Source organism: Thrips palmi, unplaced genomic scaffold, assembly GCF_012932325.1.
Source record: "Thrips palmi isolate BJ-2018 unplaced genomic scaffold, TpBJ-2018v1 HiC_scaffold_7, whole genome shotgun sequence".
Taxonomy (NCBI): domain Eukaryota; kingdom Metazoa; phylum Arthropoda; class Insecta; order Thysanoptera; family Thripidae; genus Thrips; species Thrips palmi.
This window is the reverse complement of record NW_023144634.1, coordinates 7204729-7222429: the sequence shown is the minus strand read 5'-3', so window position 1 is coordinate 7222429 and position 17701 is coordinate 7204729. Positions and strand designations below refer to the sequence as shown.

The 17701-nt window shown below is 55.0% G+C and overlaps 2 protein-coding genes across 2 annotated transcripts; both read left to right on the top strand.

Moving 5' to 3' along the window:
* The first annotated feature begins 719 nt into the window (after positions 1-719).
* Positions 720-3412, top strand: LOC117652436 (sorting nexin-12). The gene is made up of 4 exons (XM_034397339.1): positions 720-1023; positions 1632-1727; positions 1822-1946; positions 2026-3412. The coding sequence occupies exons 1-4, from the start codon at positions 859-861 to the stop codon at positions 2129-2131; spliced, it is 492 nt and encodes a 163-aa protein (XP_034253230.1). The 5' UTR covers positions 720-858; the 3' UTR covers positions 2132-3412.
* A 5401-nt stretch (positions 3413-8813) lies between these two features.
* On the top strand, positions 8814-16582 carry LOC117652764 (GS homeobox 1-like). Its single transcript, XM_034397857.1, has 3 exons — positions 8814-8917; positions 15880-16313; positions 16503-16582. The coding sequence occupies exons 1-3, from the start codon at positions 8814-8816 to the stop codon at positions 16580-16582; spliced, it is 618 nt and encodes a 205-aa protein (XP_034253748.1).
* Positions 16583-17701: the final 1119 nt, after the last annotated feature.

Genomic DNA, 17701 nt, shown 5'->3' with positions numbered 1-17701 from the left:
ACGAAAGTCCCGACAGCCGCGAGCCAAGCGTTGCCGTCAGCGTCGTCTGCGTCATGTGCCGCGGAGGGGGCTGCTGGAACTCCCCGACCGGAACGCCCACTGGGTAGGCAACCCAACCAACGCCGGCGTGGAACGGGCTGCCGCAGTCTCTCATCAATCGACCGAATCCATTCATCAATACCTTATTGTTCTCGTTTTTCTTTTGGCGACCCAATATTTATTCCGATTTAATGAGCTGTCAACAAATACATTTAATACGCGATAGGATTTCAGCAACAGCGAGAGGCAGCCGTTCGAAATCCGCGCCACGGCTCTGGCTGGGAATTATGTTGCCAACCTAAAGCACCAAAGATACGAAAACCCTCATTTTGTACACCGGCCTGTGCGGACTACAGGAACTTGGTGGACTATTTTTTCTTTTCAAACCTGCCTTATCGTTGGGTCACCCACAATTTGCCACCCGTACAGACCAAATTGATCATGAAAGTTCAGAAATAAATGGAAAGGGTTGGTGTTGTCAGTGTAGCAACTTTTCATACCACGGGTATGACGTTAGCGCTAGGAACCGCTGTTTTTAAGCATTCTTCAAGAGAACAGTTTAATGTTCTCGCTTCTTCTCTCTGTTTTGAACGAAGTATATGTTCCATGGCTGGGCTTTCCCCTGTGAAGCGTTTCAAAAGTATTTGAAGTTCTCACAAGGATTTGACATTTCACGCCGAGTCGGCGTTTCCCCCACCCCTCCGCTCCAACCAGTACAGTCACAGTCAAGGCCCGTCGTCAGTCGCGCTGCTCTTCGCTCGTGAACATTTCGTGAACGGACGACATTGACAGAAGTTGATTCACGTCAAACCCGCAATCATGGCAGACTCCACGGCAGACGCTACTCGTCGACTGAACGTCAAAAAGCAGACTTTGGACGACGCTTACGCCGCTCCAGCCAACTTTTTGGAAATTGACGTGATAAATCCAATAACTCACGGAGTGGGCAAGAAGCGTTACTCCGACTACGAAGTTAGAATGCGGGTATGTATTGTGTTTCTCTCACGATGCCTTATTTCATCTTTGAGGCATGTTCACCGTTCTGTGGGCGTTCTGCGTAGTCCCTGCGCACATTCCTCTTTTCTCTGATTCGCCTTTGACGGTTGTCTTTCTCGGTGTTTTGCTCGCCCGATGTTGCGCAAAGGGGGTGGATCAGTTTGACGCCAAAGCTGTTGATCGTCTCTTTGAGCTCATGCTAATCTCGCGTTATCGCCCTTTCTTCGTTTTTCGTTCGAAAAGCGTTTGGTGTGTAAGGTTGCGTGGTTTGGCTGCGCCTGAGGCAAGCTTTCGTGGCCATTGATAATCGGGCGTATCTCGTATAGGTTATGGGTACCAGGAAGGGAACCGGGCTGTCATTTTTCCCCCTGTCGGTACTTGGTACTTGTTCTTATTTTCCTAACTGTTTTGGAAGTAGCCCTCCTGCTGGTAGTTTTCCCTTCGAACAATGAACTCGAAATGTCAGGACCAGCGACTTTTGCAACAAGTAGTCAGGCGGTTTATTTGGTATAGCATGAGTCATTGCAATGGCAGCAGTCACAGTGGTGATAAATTTCTCTCTTTGTGATCTGACTTTTCCAATTGTTCTGTTGCAGACCAACTTACCTGTATTCAAAGTTAAGGAGTCAAGTGTGCGCAGAAGATACAGTGATTTCGAATGGCTTAGAACAGAACTAGAAAGAGACAGCAAGGTAATCATTGGTCCAGTTGTTTCTTTCTTTCTGAATTATTTAATAGGAATGTCTCATTCAAAAGGTCTTTAATTATTTCTCTCTTGCTTTCCAGATTGTGGTACCTGCATTACCTGGGAAAGCCTGGAAGAGGCAAATGCCGTTCCGTGGTGATGATGGTCTCTTTGAAGAGGATTTCATTGAAGATCGTAGAAAAGGACTCGAAATGTTTGTTAATAAGTAAGTAAAATTTTGGAACAGCATCTATTGTCACTCAACTGTTAGTCAGACAACTTTATTTACGGCTGTTCTTTTGCAGGATTGCTGGTCATCCCCTTGCACAAAATGAGCGATGCCTACATATGTTCCTTCAAGAGCCTGTTATTGACAAGAATTATGTCCCTGGGAAGATTCGGAACACATAAGTCTGCCTGTTTATAAGTGCTTTTGCATGTACATTTGTACAGCCACTTTTCATTATAGAGATGACCCGTACTGATGGCATAGGTAGTGTTGGTTAAAGCATGTTGCATTTGTTACCTTGATATGAATTTCTTTTATCTTCCTTAGATATTAGACTAAAACATGCCTTTTGTTTGCCTTACTAGACGTTCTGTGTGGCAATGTCTATCAAAGTTTATAAGTTGTTAAGTCTTAAATGTTGCCGGCTGACATTTGTTACTTGTTTTCTTTGCTAACCATCTAATTGGTGGGTTATGAAACAGAAAGAATCTCCTAAATTTAAGCTGAATTTGGAGAGGATGATTCTTATTTTAAGTCATAACATTAAATCCTCAGAAATGTTTTCTTGAAAGGATTTGCTCCGAGCATTGTGGCACCATCTTTATGGCTTAGATATTTCGCAGTCTGGTCAGCATTGGTATACACCAGGAAGAATAACCACTAAGCGAAGACTTTATGCCAATCAATGTGAATGAAAAGATAGTTCTATACGTAATTCAATATCACAATGTTGTAAACATTGTCTACTGTAGCTCATTTTACATTCATTTGTTTTGATCTTTGAATTCATCCCCTTTTACTGTGATGTTCTAAGTAATATGAAATTATCTCCAAAAGTTTTAGTTAAATGTATGTCTTTTATATTTTATGCCTTCTTGTGAAGACTTGTTCTGCTGTAAAAATGTGTCCAATTGTAGAATCAGGATTATGAAACTAATTGGTTTGTTGTTTACTACAGGGTTGTAGTTCACTGAAGTTTGCATATATTTTGTCAGATAATTAAAACTCTGCAAGACCAGTTCTTCTCTTTGTGTGTCACTTCACATTTTTGTTGGTCAGTTCTCTATCCTGTCAGTCCATATGTTACTCTTAGTCAAGTGATATCACTGCATTGTTGTTAGATTTATTTTAAGTGATGGTCTCTAGTTTACAATGAAATTTTTATCCTTTGTTTGGTACTGGCTGGTCGTTATATTTCAAGTGGACATTTGGACCCATGAGTAAAATGCATTTATTAAGTGTAGAATTTATTAGCTATTTGTGTTTAGTGTAAGTCTTGTATGTGTGGCTCTGTGCCTGAATAAATTTAATCCTGTTTGTAAATTTGAATTGAAAGTTGATTGAGCTATCAAATTAGAATAATTTTGCTCTGGATTTCGGTAGTTCCTTTTTTTTTCTGTCATTCATGTACGTCCTATAAATTTATGCATGAAGCCTTACATAGTAAAAGCAAGTTTCTAGTAGTGTGCAAAGTCATTTTGATTCAATGAGTCCTCTGCTTCGTTTTCTTTTTTTGGTCTGAAATATTCTTAATAGCGGGTATACTTAAACTTGTTGGTTTGGCTGGAAACCGCCACAACACTTCATTCTTAGTTGAGGCAGTGCTCTTAGCTATTTCTAAAACACGCTAATTCAAAAAAGCCATTTTAGTGCAGGATTTGCTGATGTCATGTGGCAGAAATAACTATTTGTGTGCCAGTGTTTTTGAAATCTCGAGAAGCTTTTTAGTTGGAGCATAGCATGGGATCATGTGCACTTTCACCACAGGAGTATTGCTCTCTTGTTTATTCATGGATATCGTCTGGCCCTGTATTCTGCAAGTAATTCAATGGCCTTACTCACTAAGAGCTATTTTTTAAGTTCAATCTTTTATGACAGAACTTAATTGTTCGTATGGTGCTCAAGCTTTATTTAGCATCTTTATTATTGATTTATAGCAAGTATAATATATATACATAGCTTTAATTCTGTTTTCTGTAAGTTGAGTGAAAGATCAACAGCAAAAGATTCCTTGATAAAATGGCTCTGTTTGTCCTGTGGATCTGACGATATGTGTGGGTGAATGTTCAGTAACAAAGTTGTTGAACTGTAGTTTATGTTGTCTCATATTTCTTGTAGCTTGATTGCATTTATTTAAAATGCGCAGTTGGAGTTACGTGGTATGTTACCCTTGGCAACTGTTGGTCAGTATTTTCCTTACTGTTTTCCCTGTTCCTCTGTCAAATGGACATACAGCATTGAATTGAAATATGTACTGTTAACTGAGGGATACCGCACCATTTGTTAGAAAATGAAATGTATATAAAGAGAGATGGTTTTATGAAATACTATCATCTCAGAATATTTTCAAATATTTATCTAAATTGTGAATTGTCATTGTACTTTTTATGGAATACAATTGAAAGTATGCAATGAGTTTTTTTCCTGTAATCCATTACTTGGGACGTCCGTCTTACACCTTCGCGCAACCTTGAAGAAGATACCTGGAGATACCCCACTACCCCAGTGTCTTGGAGCGAGGGGGTATCGACGCGTCTACACTGTGCTGCTGGTTCTGGCACCCTACGCCAGATGGCGCCATGGCAGTGGCGTGGCCGAGGCAGGCCGAGGCAGGCGCCGTGCAGGTAGGCAGCCCGCCTCGCCTCCTCGCCGCTCTGGATGTCTGTCCGGACCCAAATCAAGACGGACACGGACAGCCGGTGTGCGCTCTGCGCTCGCTGCAATTAATCGATGAATATTGCAGCCCGATCCGGAGTCCGGAGCGCTGCGCTTCCAGCTTCGCGCTGCGCCGTGCCTGGCCGTGCCGAGCTGCAGGCTGATGCCGAACGGTGGTCGCGGCGCTCTGTCTCTCTCGCACTCCAGGGGCGTTGCACAGGGGTGCGAGAGAGACAGAGTGGACAGGGCGACCGCCGTGTCGCACACGCGGCACGCACGCGCGCGCTAATGACCGCCCGACAAAGAGTTGACTCTAAGCTGACGAGATCACGACCCCAGCGGGACTGATGATGGCGGGACGGCGGGGGAGCCGGCAGCTTTTTGGGGAGAAACTGTTGGTTTTTGCAAGGTGCTGCGATACCTCGACCATTCATTCAACCGACTCATTCTCAGCCCGGGCAAAGCTCATTTGGGGGAAACGCAGGCGAAAAGGGGAGAGCAGCGCCCGGGTTCGAACACTGGCCGCTTTTTTTTTCGCCCCCCTTGCGGTGAGTGGGAGAGAGATGGAGATAAATGGAAGGACGGGGCGCGGCGGCGCGGCGCGCGCTGAGCTGTTATTAGTGTCAGCGACACATATTTCGCCGCGTTTGCGCCATACAATGCAATGCGAAAGGAATGGAACGGCAAAGCACATTAATGCGATCTGAATTCGATTTTCCCGAAATGCCGGCCTTTTCACCGCCATTTACCGCTTACTGCGCGTCTCGCCTCCGGCACTCCGGCGCGTCGCGCTTGTCCTAACTGAGGAAAAAAAAATAAGGAAATAAAAAGGGGTGTATTGGCACATTTTGTTTTCGACACCAATTTAAATCCAAAGACTTTTCAAGTCCTTTTTCTCTAATACCGTAATAAATATTTACTTCAAAATTAACAAAATGTCGAAGAACAGTTTTTTAAACGTTTTCTGACTGCTTGCTCAAGGCTGTGACTTTCGGTCTCCATTATCGGAAGGTAACGTCCAGAGACTTGCTGCCTGTCGAGAACTGACGCACTGACGGCGCACTCGCTCCCATTCCTCCCCATTAATTTGAATGCGATGCCCGCGTGTTTCCCGTTTTTGCGGGAGAGGCGCGATACACAAACAGAAAAAAGCTGCGATCGCAATAATAAAAGGGAAAAAAGGGCAACGCGCCGCGAAGCACCGCGAGGCCGAGGCGTTAGACATGACCACCACGCTGTGGGCTGCGTCCGAGTCGGCCAGGGAGGTGGTGCTGGTGGTGCTTCCCTGTCGCGCCCGTCGGCCTCCTCGACGCGGACCGCGAAAAAAAAAAAAATCCGCGACCTTCCCGGAGGCAGCCCCAGTGGACCGATTCCGAGAGTCGTCTCCCTCTCTCTGCACTCATGAGGCGCCCCCTCCGGGTGCGAGAGAGACAGAGCGACGAAAGCTACTCGCTGTCTGCAGCGCGGACAAAGATCTGGTGGACCTGACGGAGGTGCAGCTGGTTAGCACCCTCACCCCTCCCCCTCCCTCCCCTCCCCCGAACAAAAGACAACACCCCCCTCTCCCTGCACACACTTCATTGATCAGACTCGCCGGCTCGTAAAATTGGTGTAAAAGTAGTCGAAATGGATGCATTAGCTTTCCGTAAAAGTGGAAATGTTTCGTTCCGATCACTCTTTCTTTTTTGTGGGGGCAGGGGAGGGGGAGGGAAGGAGGTCGTCTGTCTTTCTCTGCCGCATTCTGCTCCCCCCCCTCTCTCTCTTGCGCGCGTGCGTTTGTCACTCGTTAGGTGTCATGGTGTCATATTTTATTGGCATACTATACAAATATAGAAGTCGATACGCTCTGCGGTGCAAATTTCTGGTGTACCGCCCCGCAGGGCCCGCAGGGTCGCTTCAACAAACCGCTTGTCCTACCTGACCATTCTCGCGGCCAAGGGGCCGCAATTTCACCAGAGATGATTTTTCCGAGGCAAAGTTAGCCGAATAAAATTTTATTTGCACTGCACTGCGGTCTGTGTGAACAGTCTCCAGGCGGCTCTGCTCCGAAGGCTCGGCCCTTCACTGTATAATGCATGGAAGTCATCACGTCCTCTCACGATGAATAATTTGGCGCGGAGCGTTGGCAGCAGGCTGCTTCCGAGTAGCGTCGCTCTCTCTCTCTCGCACGCCCGGGCCGTTCCGCAGGGGTGCGAGAGAGACAGGGCGACGAGCCAGCGCTTCGGAGTCAGTCTTTGCCATGCCATTCTGCAGCCGGACAGTGTTTCCATCCCATAGAAGGATGACAAAACGACCGAAATGAGCAAAAATCCGTCTCATTATGTTGTGGAGAGGGAAGTCGAGCATTAGGTAGATGCACAGCAGATTGCGTGTGCGAGTCATTGGGCACAGCCCCCTGCATCTTCGTCGCCTTTATGGGCGGCATCGGGGAGGTATAAAACACGCGCGGCTGGCACACTCGCGCGCGCACACACACACACACACACACACACACACACACACACACACACCACACACACACACAACACACACACACTCACTTAGGGGGACCTACAGAAGGGGCGCCAGGCGCGCCAAGTTCGCGAACCTGGTCGCGCGTGTGTGCGCGCAGCAGAGGTAGCTAAAGTTTATTCATAAAATTTAATTCACCCCGCTGAAGGCAGACTCAATTCGCAATAAGCGAGGCCTCTCGACTCCTCGGGAAACGCGTGCATCAGACATGTATCTCTTGGCTGAGCGTCCCCCCGAAAAAAAAGGAAATAAACTTAAAAAAATCTCATTCAACGAACGTTAATGAAAGCAGATGATACTCGTTTGGTTTTCTTCTACGGGGTAGTATGGGCTCATTCCACGCTGCCGCTGTTCTTCCGTCAGCTTCCTGGGCGCCATCGCTTATGCCATTTCTTGCCTTAGAGGTGGCTCCGAAGTCGGTACGAGGTGACGAGCTGTGCCCCGCACACAAGCCGAGCCGAAGCCCGCCTGAGTCCTTGCCGCGCGAGGTCGCGGCGCCCGGGGGCTGAGCCTACCGGGCGGCATTGTTGAATTCCGCGCAGGCTGCGCCGCGGCCACAGCCAGCCAGACAGACTCACCATCCCGCCCCGGCAGCCCGCCCCTACTATGTTGTTAGGATACGCACTTCGTTTCTGGACTCTAGAGTAAAAGCTAGCTGACACCTTTGTGTCTCGTAGTATTAGGTGTATATTTTAAAGCAAAGATAGCAAAGGTATCATCTGCTAAAAACAATGCAGAGTATTATGAGAAATGTGTTTTTTGTTTTTCGCGGTGGAGGAGTCTTGGTTACTGTCAACAATGACCACGCGGCCGCGCAGTGCCGTGGTGCAGTCGCGCTGAAAAGCAGAAAAGCGAAATGGAATGGCCGCGTGATTGAATGACGTCGTTGTTGGCGTTGTTGGCCAGCTTGCTCGAGTAAGGCCCCGCTCTGCTCTGCTTCCGGCCTTGTCGTCTCTCTCTGTCTCTCTCTCGCGGGCAATCAATCCGAAAGTGATGCCGCCGTGGATGGCTCCGGACGAGATTGGTCTGGAAGCCTGGAGGCTTGCCTGGAGGCTTGCCTGGAGGCTTGCCTGGAGGCTTGCGCGAAAGCCCGGAGAGGTCACCGCGCTTCGCCTAGCTTGGCCCGGCCGAGCCCGGCTTTCCTGCGACCGGGCTTTCTCCCCAGCGAGCAATGATACACCGCGCGGATAGCTCCGGGGCTGTCCCGCCTCGTCCGCCTCGCGCCTCGCGCCTCGCCCCGCTGGCACACTGAGAGTCGCTTGCGTCGCTGCGTCTCTCCCGCACTCATGGGGCGCCCTGTGAAGGTGCGAGAGAGACAGGGCGACGAAACGACTCTCGGAATCAGTCTGCCGCCAGGTGGAAACAACACGCTGATCGCTGATCCGCAGGATTCACGGTGTCGGTGCTCCGAAAGGACCAGGACGTCCACGGGGAAGGCCCGCACAGGCGTCGGAATGGGTGAGTCCTGCCGGCTGACAGTTTCTCACGACACGGAGGCACTGCACTGCCAGGAGGGCTATCATTCTACGAACGGGCACTTCCCATCCTCCTCCAGGACTCGACGCGCAGGGCGGCCGGGCCGCGCGCCCAGGGCTGCGGCCGGTGCTGGTGGTGTCGGCGACGGCGGCGCTGGTGGTGGGCGCGGTGTGGCGGCTGGGCGGCGCGCAGGCCGCCGGCGCCCCGTTCTCGCTCATGTCCATGACGGCCGCGGGCCACGACTTCGGCGTCGGGCTGCTGGCGCTCTACATGTGCAAGTCGCTGCTGCAGTGGTACGGCCTCCTGGAGATGCCCGTGCTCCTGGAGTGCTAGGGATGGAATAAATGCCGGGAGGGGAGGAGTGACCTCCGGGCCTGCCTCCAGGCCCCCAGGACGACGAGTTTGCTTCTGAGGACGCCCCGATCAGTGCGTGTCCTTGCTGCGTCCCCGCGCTTCAATCAGTGCCCGCATGCCTCGCATCCTGGCCGGGCTGCCTGGCCCCTCCACCGAACGCCGCCACGACCTGGAGGAGGCAAACTCTCGAGTGGAAAACTTGTGCGCCTCGCTTTCGCGGCGTCGCGTTCCTTTTTACGGGGCGGCCGCGCGACGGTGTCGCCGCGCCTCTTGGAGGTTTAGTTTCATTCCGCCTGGTTCTCTCGCCCACGCCCCACGGAGGGACGAAAGCTATCCGGCCAGCAGGCTGGACACGCTGGACACACGGGGCCGCCAACAACGCCCACTTGACGACAATCAAAGCCGTCGGAATAAATGATAGCGCGTCCGTCCGTCGTCCCTTCGGCTTGCCTTCGGGTTGCCTTCGGGTCTCGCTCGCTCCGAGCCGAACGGAGCGTCCCCCGAACGCAGCCCGCGTCACACCGCGTTACCGTGTCGAGTGGCTGGCTAGGGCTGCTGGCTGATTCCGATCAATGGTTCGTCGCCGTCTCTCTCGCACCCCTTCAGCGCGCCCAGTGTGTGCGAGAGAGAGAGCCCTGTTCGGAACCAGCCGGCAGACCTAACCTCAACCTCCCTCCCCTCTGACCGTTACTTCGTTACTTCGCGCGCGCCCCTCGTCGTGGCTAGTCGCGGCACGAGAGGGAGCGAGACGCCGCGCTGGAAGCGGCAGGACGAGCGGCGGGACAAACCAATACAAATATTGTGCCTTTGTCGTCCTCAAAGGCCGGGCCATCATTCAACCTCATTTTGCGGCGGCGTGAAATCGGGGAATTTCGCGCTCGAATCGGAATCTGGGCGCGGCCGCGTCCCGGAGAACTGCCAGCAACGCGCCACCGGCATGGCGGCATTTTCTGCCGTGCAAGCCCCCGCCTCCTCTCCGCGCTCCAGGCTCCATTTCGTGAAAAGGGGGCTGGAAAATCTGGCCGCGCGTCACAGCTGGCGGCAGCAGTAAACCGAGAGTGAAAGCCTTTGTCATCATCCTGGACGGGACGGGCCTAAGGGTGGCCGAGGGCGTTCGGGGTGCCGGGCGCGCGGCGGCGCGCGGGTAGTTCAGTTAGTTGGCGGCGAAACGCGCGGATTCGGGGGCTTTGACGAACTCTTTGCATGGAAATGTCGTCAGGGAGGGGGCGCGGCGTGGGAGCCCGGAGGCGTGGGGCGTGGGGCCTGCCGGGCCCCTGTCGCGTTTGTCGCGCAAATACCGCCGCGCGGTGCGAATACGGAGGGCAGCCGAGACAAAAGAAGGACGGCGACAACACTTGAACGAACGTTTTCGACAAAGGAACGGTAACAATATAACAAGGCCGCAATAAAACCAGGCCCGGTCAGGCCCGGCGGCCGAACTCGTCTGACGAAACAAAACAGTCGAATGGGGCGCGCCAGGCGCGCCACCCCCACCCTGCCCGCCTCGCCCGCCTGACAGACGGCTTGGCGCCGAGAAGCTGTCCGCCCACTACTCAGCCTCAGCCACGGGACGGGTTGAGTCTCGCGCCAAAACGCTGTTGCCAACCTCAACAATGTTGTGACACGCGAGCCCGATTTGACGGCTGTTGCGCGCGCGCGTTTTTCATCGAGAATGAACATTCCTGGGTAAAAAGGGAATTCGGTGGGGGCGTGCGGGAGGCGGGGCAGTCGGCAGTCGGCGACTTGAAAGACATTTGTTGTTGTTGTTGCGTGGCGCAACGACACTGTTTTGAATGAAGGCGGTGCGAAGGAGCGGCAGGTGGACCGCCTGGCGCGCCAGGTAAGGGAAGCGCAAAGCAGTGCAGTTTATGGACCCGCAGTGTGTCTATCAACAGCGTGTTACCTGGCGCACATGCATTGTGTTTCGAGGCGGGACGCTGACTTCAACAAGGAGCTCGTCGTGCCGCTCCAAAGGTGCTAATCTACAACGCTAGAAAATGGTGCAAGTCAGTGGGAAGCAAAAATCCAGTTTTCAGCCCCTTTGAGAAAACGAGCTTCACTGAAGGAAATATAGCAGAAATAAGCCTCGTCGGTTTGTCTCCAGTGTAGATACGGTGCGGGGCCAATCGCGGAATCGGAGGCACTGAGGAGATAGGCCCGGCCGGGCAGAAACAAACTGCGTGAATCGGGAAAGCTCGGCACGGCAATGGCTTCGCCCTGGCGGCCCTGGCGGCCCTGGCGGCCCTGGCCAGGGTTCCGGGTTTCGCTTCGCCTCTGGGTTTCGTCTAGATTGGCGCAACATTCTGCCGGGCGAAAAGTCAAGTGCTCGCCATTGCTCAGTCTCACGGTCGTGAGTAGTAAGAAACCCCCTCCCTTACTACTGAGGCCCGGAGGTGGGCTGCTGCTGCTGCTCGCTTCCTTGCGCTGCTGCTTCAGTTCAGCGAAGCGTATTTTGTCCTCTTTAAATGGGAGGAGCATTCGACACGGAGACGGAGTCATGCCTTGCGAACGCACCGCCTCCTCGTCAGGGAAGTCGTCGTGTGAACACGTTCTATACCCAGTAACGAGGGTGCTGGAGAAGGTGAGCTGGGCCGGCCGGGCGTACACGTGACACGCCGCGGACAGGGCTGCGCTGTCCGCTGTCTCCGAGAGAAAAAAGTATTTACCTTTGCACACAGAAGGCATTCGCAATAAATTGAGATTAAGAAGGGACAGGCTGCCCTGCACAGTGTACTTTCCCGCCGGACAAATCTCCAATTACGCACATTTCGTTTCCCGATAAAAGCAGCAGCCCGCGCCGCTCCACTGCAGCGCGTCCTCCCCTCGCTGGTTATTTGCGTCCGCAAGTCCGCACGATGCTTAATTAACAGAGTTTATTTTGATAAGTTCCAAAAACGAAACGCACAAAAATTGGGGCGCACCGATTTGCGTTCCCAGCGCAACTTTTTCATCCAGCTTTGAGTGGGGAGCAGAATGAATGAAAAATAAAGAGATCTTTTTTAGCAACAAACCTAGGTAAGGCTTTAGCCATTAAGCAAATACATTTTTAGTGGGGCTGATATTTTTGTTTGCCTGTCTGTGCGCGTCTGCCTGTTGATACAACCGGTGCAGCGGCCCCTTTGACTGAGACGGTGTGCATCGCTGCCGCACGCAGGGACGCGGCGCGTAGCGCGTAGCTCGGCGTAGCGCGTGTTTGGGTGTTTGCCGCCGCCAAACACGCTAGGCGCGATTCGCTGGCCTGGAAGGGCTGGAATATCGAGCACGCCGAGTCGCTGTAACTGAGCAGCACCTCGGCGCAGTTGCGCTCGTCTTGCCGCGCCCGCCGGAGCCCAGCCGGCCAAAGGTGCGGTGGGTGTTGCTAATGTGATACACATACTCGCGGGCTCATTCACGTCCAGACCACGTGTTCTCTCTTTTGGCGCGAGTGTTTGCTCCAGCATTTAAAACGCGCCGCGGCGCGTTCCACTCAAGTGTTCGGCGACTGTGTCTGGCGACTCGGGCCGGCCAACCCGCGGGAAACAAAGAACCCTGACTCGCTGGCGGGGAAATTAGCGGCATGCTGAAGCTGATTGAGTGCAGTGCGTCTCCTTTTCCCGGCGGGTCGTGTTCTGGGCGTGCTGTGCTCACCCTTCATTCGATACGTCCGTCTGTCTGTTCCTTCTCCCTCCATGGCGTTCCGCGGAAAAGGGGTTGAAGGCTGGAAGGGTCGCGACACCGGTCGCCGACCAATGGCGCACCGAGTTTCGTTCGGAGCCGCCGAGCCACGCGTGGCCGGCCAGCCCGGCAGAACCCGCTCTCGCCACGCCACGCTCGCCGGGGGGCTCCCCCCTCCCGGGCTTCCTCCCGGGCCTCCTCCCGGGCCGGCCGCCGGGAAGTTACCGGGATCTTTGATGGGCGGTCGCTGCAGACTGATTGCGAACACTGCTCTGTCTCTCTCGCACCCATAAGTCGAGCCTATGAGTGCGAGAGAGACTTCACCGTAAGCCTGCTGCCGTGGTGCCGTGCCTGGAGCCGACGGGCCGACACGCCGGACTTTGAAATCCTACCCCGCTTTCCCAGGCCGCTGCGCGTGGTCACTGCCCTACACTGCCCCCACCTTCGCGCTTCAACCCCTCCGGGTAATTTGATACTCGGCAAGTATTTTGAAATTTGCAGCAACGACTTCCAAACGGAAAGCGGAAAGCCTGAAAGCGGCGACAACGGAAACCAAAATGGCCGACAGGGTGAGCGGCCTCGCGGCCACCGGCCCGGCCTGCACCCCGTTCCTTGTGTGCGAACGTGATATAAATTATTGCCCGGGCCTCATCGCGGCTGCAGCCCTGTTTGATCCTGACACTAATTTATCGAGTGTACACACGGCAGCCCTTGCGTCACCACGCCTCCGTCCGGTTTGTTTGTTTTCGAACATTTTTTTTGCCGCCAGCCATCGGCGTCGCGGCGGTTGGTCATTCCCCGCTCAATTATTGAATTGCATCCACGGCGAGTCGCTCTTCGGAAAACAGCGATGCCGCTCGGAAGTTGGCGGGGCCACGTTTCGGGCCCGCATGAATGATACACTGCGCGATCGCACCGTTTCGTCCAGCGGAGCCACGTCGCTTAAATAAAACATGCTTTTCTTACCAATTTGCCGGGCCAATATCACTTTAACAGATTAACGATTGAGGCGATGAGGGGAAAGGGGAGGCCGAGGGGAGGGGAGGGTCTGACCTGTTCCGCCGCTTGCACCAGGCTTGCACCACACGAGTCTTCCCATTGATAGGGGTGTGCCACGGGGGAGGAGCCTGCCGCACTTTTTGACTCAAAAGAACTAGGGGTGGGGAGGGTGCGGGGTGCGGGAGGCGGGGCGGGGCGGGGCGAGGCAGGGAGGGTGCGGCGGCAGCGGACCCGTTTGCAATCTCGTTTTACCGTCGAGCAGCTCAGATCGCCGGGAGCCGTCATCGACGAAGGGTCAGCCGAGCTGCATCGCGTCCGTGCCCGTGTGTGCGTCGTGCGTGCGCGTGTGTGTGTGTGGCCATGTCGGTGTGACTGCCGCCGCAGCTTGCAGTGCCGTGCCACCTCTCTGGATTACCATGTCCCGGTCCTTCCTCGTCGACTCGCTCATCTCGCGGCCCGCGGGGCCCGGCCCGCTGCCGCCCTACCAGCTGCCGCCGTACCTGTGGGGCCTGGGCGCGGGGCTGGGCGCGGGGCTGGGCGCGGGGCTGGGCGCGGGCTCGCTGCAAGGGCTGTACGGCAGCGTGGGGGTGGGGGCCCCCGCGCCCTCCGGCCTGTGCGGCGTGCTGCGCCCCGTCGCCGCGCGCCCCGGACTGCACCACCCGCTGGCGCCGACAGGTAAGCCGTGTTGTTGTTTTCAGTTCGTCTTATGATGCATAGGCTGCCCGGCACGGGCGGTACAGTGCTATACCTCTCTTTTCGTGACTTTTTGACGGACTCGCGGAAGACGCAGGGCCACTGCCGCGGCGCCGCGGTGCTTCGCTACATGACGGAGTGGACTCACTAGCGGGAGAGATACGCCTGACGGGGGCCCATTGTTTACAGTGGCGGAAGGCTGGGGCCGTGGGGTCGAGACTGGGGCCCTGCCAGGCCCTGCCGCCCAGGGCTGCCCGGAGCCAGGCGGTCTCTCAAGAAATGAGGGGCGTTTTCCGCTCGCTCCGCGCTCCGGGCTTCGGGCTCCGGGCGCGGTGCCGGGCCGGGAGGGCGTTAGGAAATGGAATTAACTTGTCACACAGTAGGTCAGGCCCCGGAGGCGAGAGCCCTTCAGGGGGCTGCCCGGAGTCCTCAGAGTCCACCGTCCGCGTTCGGGAAAAATTGCATCGCTGTTTGAAGTGTTCATAGCGGCTGTTGTCTGACTGTTGCCGTCCTTGTTTGCAGACTACACGCTCCACGCGCTGCAGCAAGCGCACCAGCCGCCCCAGCGCCCCCGCCAACAACAACAGCACCAGCCTGCTCTGCCCCTCCACCCGCAGCAGCAGCAGCACCTCAAGGACAGCACCAGGCTCTCCTTCGACCACCTCCGGCCGCCCAGCCCCCTGGCGTCCACGCCGTCGCCGCCCAGGGGCGTGAGCCCCCGCAGCGCCAGCCCCGGCAGCCCCCACAGCCCCCGCAGCCCGCACAGCCACGGCAGCAGCAGCCCGCAGCGAAGGCCAACAGGTCAGTAAGCAGGCGGCGGTGCACTTTCATTTCGAACTAGCTCTCTCTCTCGCTCGCACGGCGCGTCCGGCAGTGGTTGCGAGCGGGACAGACCGACGCCCCGCCCCAAGGCAGCCTGCTGGCCCGCCCAGGCCCGCCCCGTGACGGACGGAACCGTGCTGTTATCAGAGAGATGACCCCCCCGCGGAGCGCCGGTGACCTTGCCCCCGTACTTCCTTCCGAGGCTTTCGCGAACACGGAACGCGCACCCACACCCAAACACACACACATACTCACACACACACATATACAAACACACGCACGCACACGCTCACGGCCCCCCAGATCCCCGTCCGAGACGCAGTCACGTAGTGCGTCTGATTCACGGGCACGGGCGGCGGCAGTGCCACCCCGGCCAACAAAACGTGTTCCTCTGGCCGGGCGTTTCCTCGGCGCGGCCAGGTGCGCGACGTGACGTCACTCCGAGGCCCCGCCCCAACCCGCCCGCGCGACTTGGACGAAGTACGAAGTTTGTGAATCGCGACGGGGATTGACGCGGTGGTCGTGGCCGTGGCGGCGGCCGTTGGCGCGACTTGGCGATAACGCGGTGACAAAATGAGGCCACGCCCCATAAGGTCCTCGGAAAGGGCGGCGTGGTTTGCCCTAAAGGGCTCCGCTCGGGCCCCGCGGCGGCTCCCTGGGGCGTGCTGGTGCACTGGCGCACTCCTCCACGGCGTACCCCTCTGCGAGGACGAGACGGTGCGGCGCTCCGCGTCCTGGCCCCCCTGACCCGCTGGCCCCGATGAAGGCCGCCGGCCGCTACATCGTCGAATGAGTGCCGCGCCGTCAAACTCACCAAACTCACCTCCCTCTCTCTCTCTTTCGCAGACGACGCCGCGCCGCTGGACCTGAAGGGCGGCGCCATGGAGCCGGGCTCCAGCAAGCGCAAGCGCACCGCCTTCACCAGCACGCAGCTGCTGGAGCTGGAGAGGCAGTTCGCGTCCACCATGTACCTGACCAGGATGCAGCGCATCCAGATCGCCACGGCGCTGCGGCTCAGCGAGAACCAGGTCAAGATCTGGTTCCAGAACAGGCGCGTCAAGCGCAAGAAGGAGGAGGAGGGCGAGGGCGTCGGCCACGCCGGCCACGGCCACGCCGACAAGTGCTGCTGCCTGCGCAGCTGCGGCGCCGCCAAGAAGCCCAAGGTGGCGGACTCGGAGGCCCCCGGCGCCCTCGCCGACGGCCACCTCGACCGCCACGCCGACCGTCACGCCGACGGCAGCCCCGCGGACGCGCCCCTGTCCGACAGCAGTTGCAGCAGCGAGCCGCCCTTCAAGCTCAAGCTGGAGCACGGCGAGCACGGCGACTAAGCCACCGTTAAGTCTGGTTAAGTCTCACGAAGCGCATTCGCTTCCCACATTGTGATAATAGTCCGTCGAGATCCTAGGCTAGCTACTGTTAATTGTTTAAGACTGTACATAGAGTATGAATTGTTTTGCACCGAGTCATAGCGTTCGTAGTGTTGTTGTGCCGGCCATGCCTTTGGCGCCACACGGGAAAGTATGGCTGTTCTGAAAATAGTGCTCTATTTTAATTCTCTCATTTATTGTGGGAGCGATAGGGTGACGTATATTTTGTACCGTTTTCCGCAATGTTATTGCGTATGGAGAATTCATTTGTGCTTCCTGTGGAGTACCAGGGTAGAGAATGGCTGAGCAAATATTGTTTAACCAAATGGATATTTTGTGGATATGTATTTATGATTGTTGAAAAGAAATTATGGTAAAATTAAATAATTTTTAACATGCATTTTGAAACTTTGTCGCACTTTTCTTTCCATCCCCTTTTGTCCAACGCCACGCAACAGGCGCCGAGATGTCAAAATGTCTGGGAAGATCCACCCGTAAACCGTTGCAGTTACGAGCTCGTTACCACTCCGTGACTGTGCGCGTTTTGCACCTCCGGACCTCCGCGCTCTGTTTCGGTCGCACGGCGTGCCGAGTCCCACAACTATGAATGGACGATGAATGGACAATGAATGAACAATGAATCGCAATTTTGAGCCGTTGAGCTCTGGAAACACAGAGAGTTAAAGTTTTAGGCGGGACTGGGTGGTCGCGCTTTTAATTAAAGGGGCTGTAGTGCCTCTAGAAGTGAAGGGGACCTGAAGGAAATATGCAGAGACTTCTTTTTCTCATGACGAGTCACAGTCGAGGCAAACTAATACCGCTAGGAAGTCGCGCAGCACCGTCGTGAGGCCTCGCAAAGGTGTGATGATGAGTAATGGTGGCGAAGGGTGAATAATAATTTGGCGCTAACGAGACAACATGCGTGGCAGCAATGACGGGAGCATGACTGTCAGCATTTCCTTCTCATTACAATTTCGTGTGCAAACGCACACAGCGAGAAAAGACGATTGGCAAAGCGACGCTGCTAGCAGAACGTTCAAAGAAATGGACAAATATAAAACAGACAGGCGTGGTTCTTTTCCTCCTCTTTCTTGAGGAGCCGGGCGGCAAAAGTGTGCCGTCTTACGAAATTCGTTACTTGATTTCATGCGATTGCGCATCCAGCTGGACCACCCAAAGGGCCGGCCTTTCATAGGATAATGCGCTTGTGCCCGGTGACAC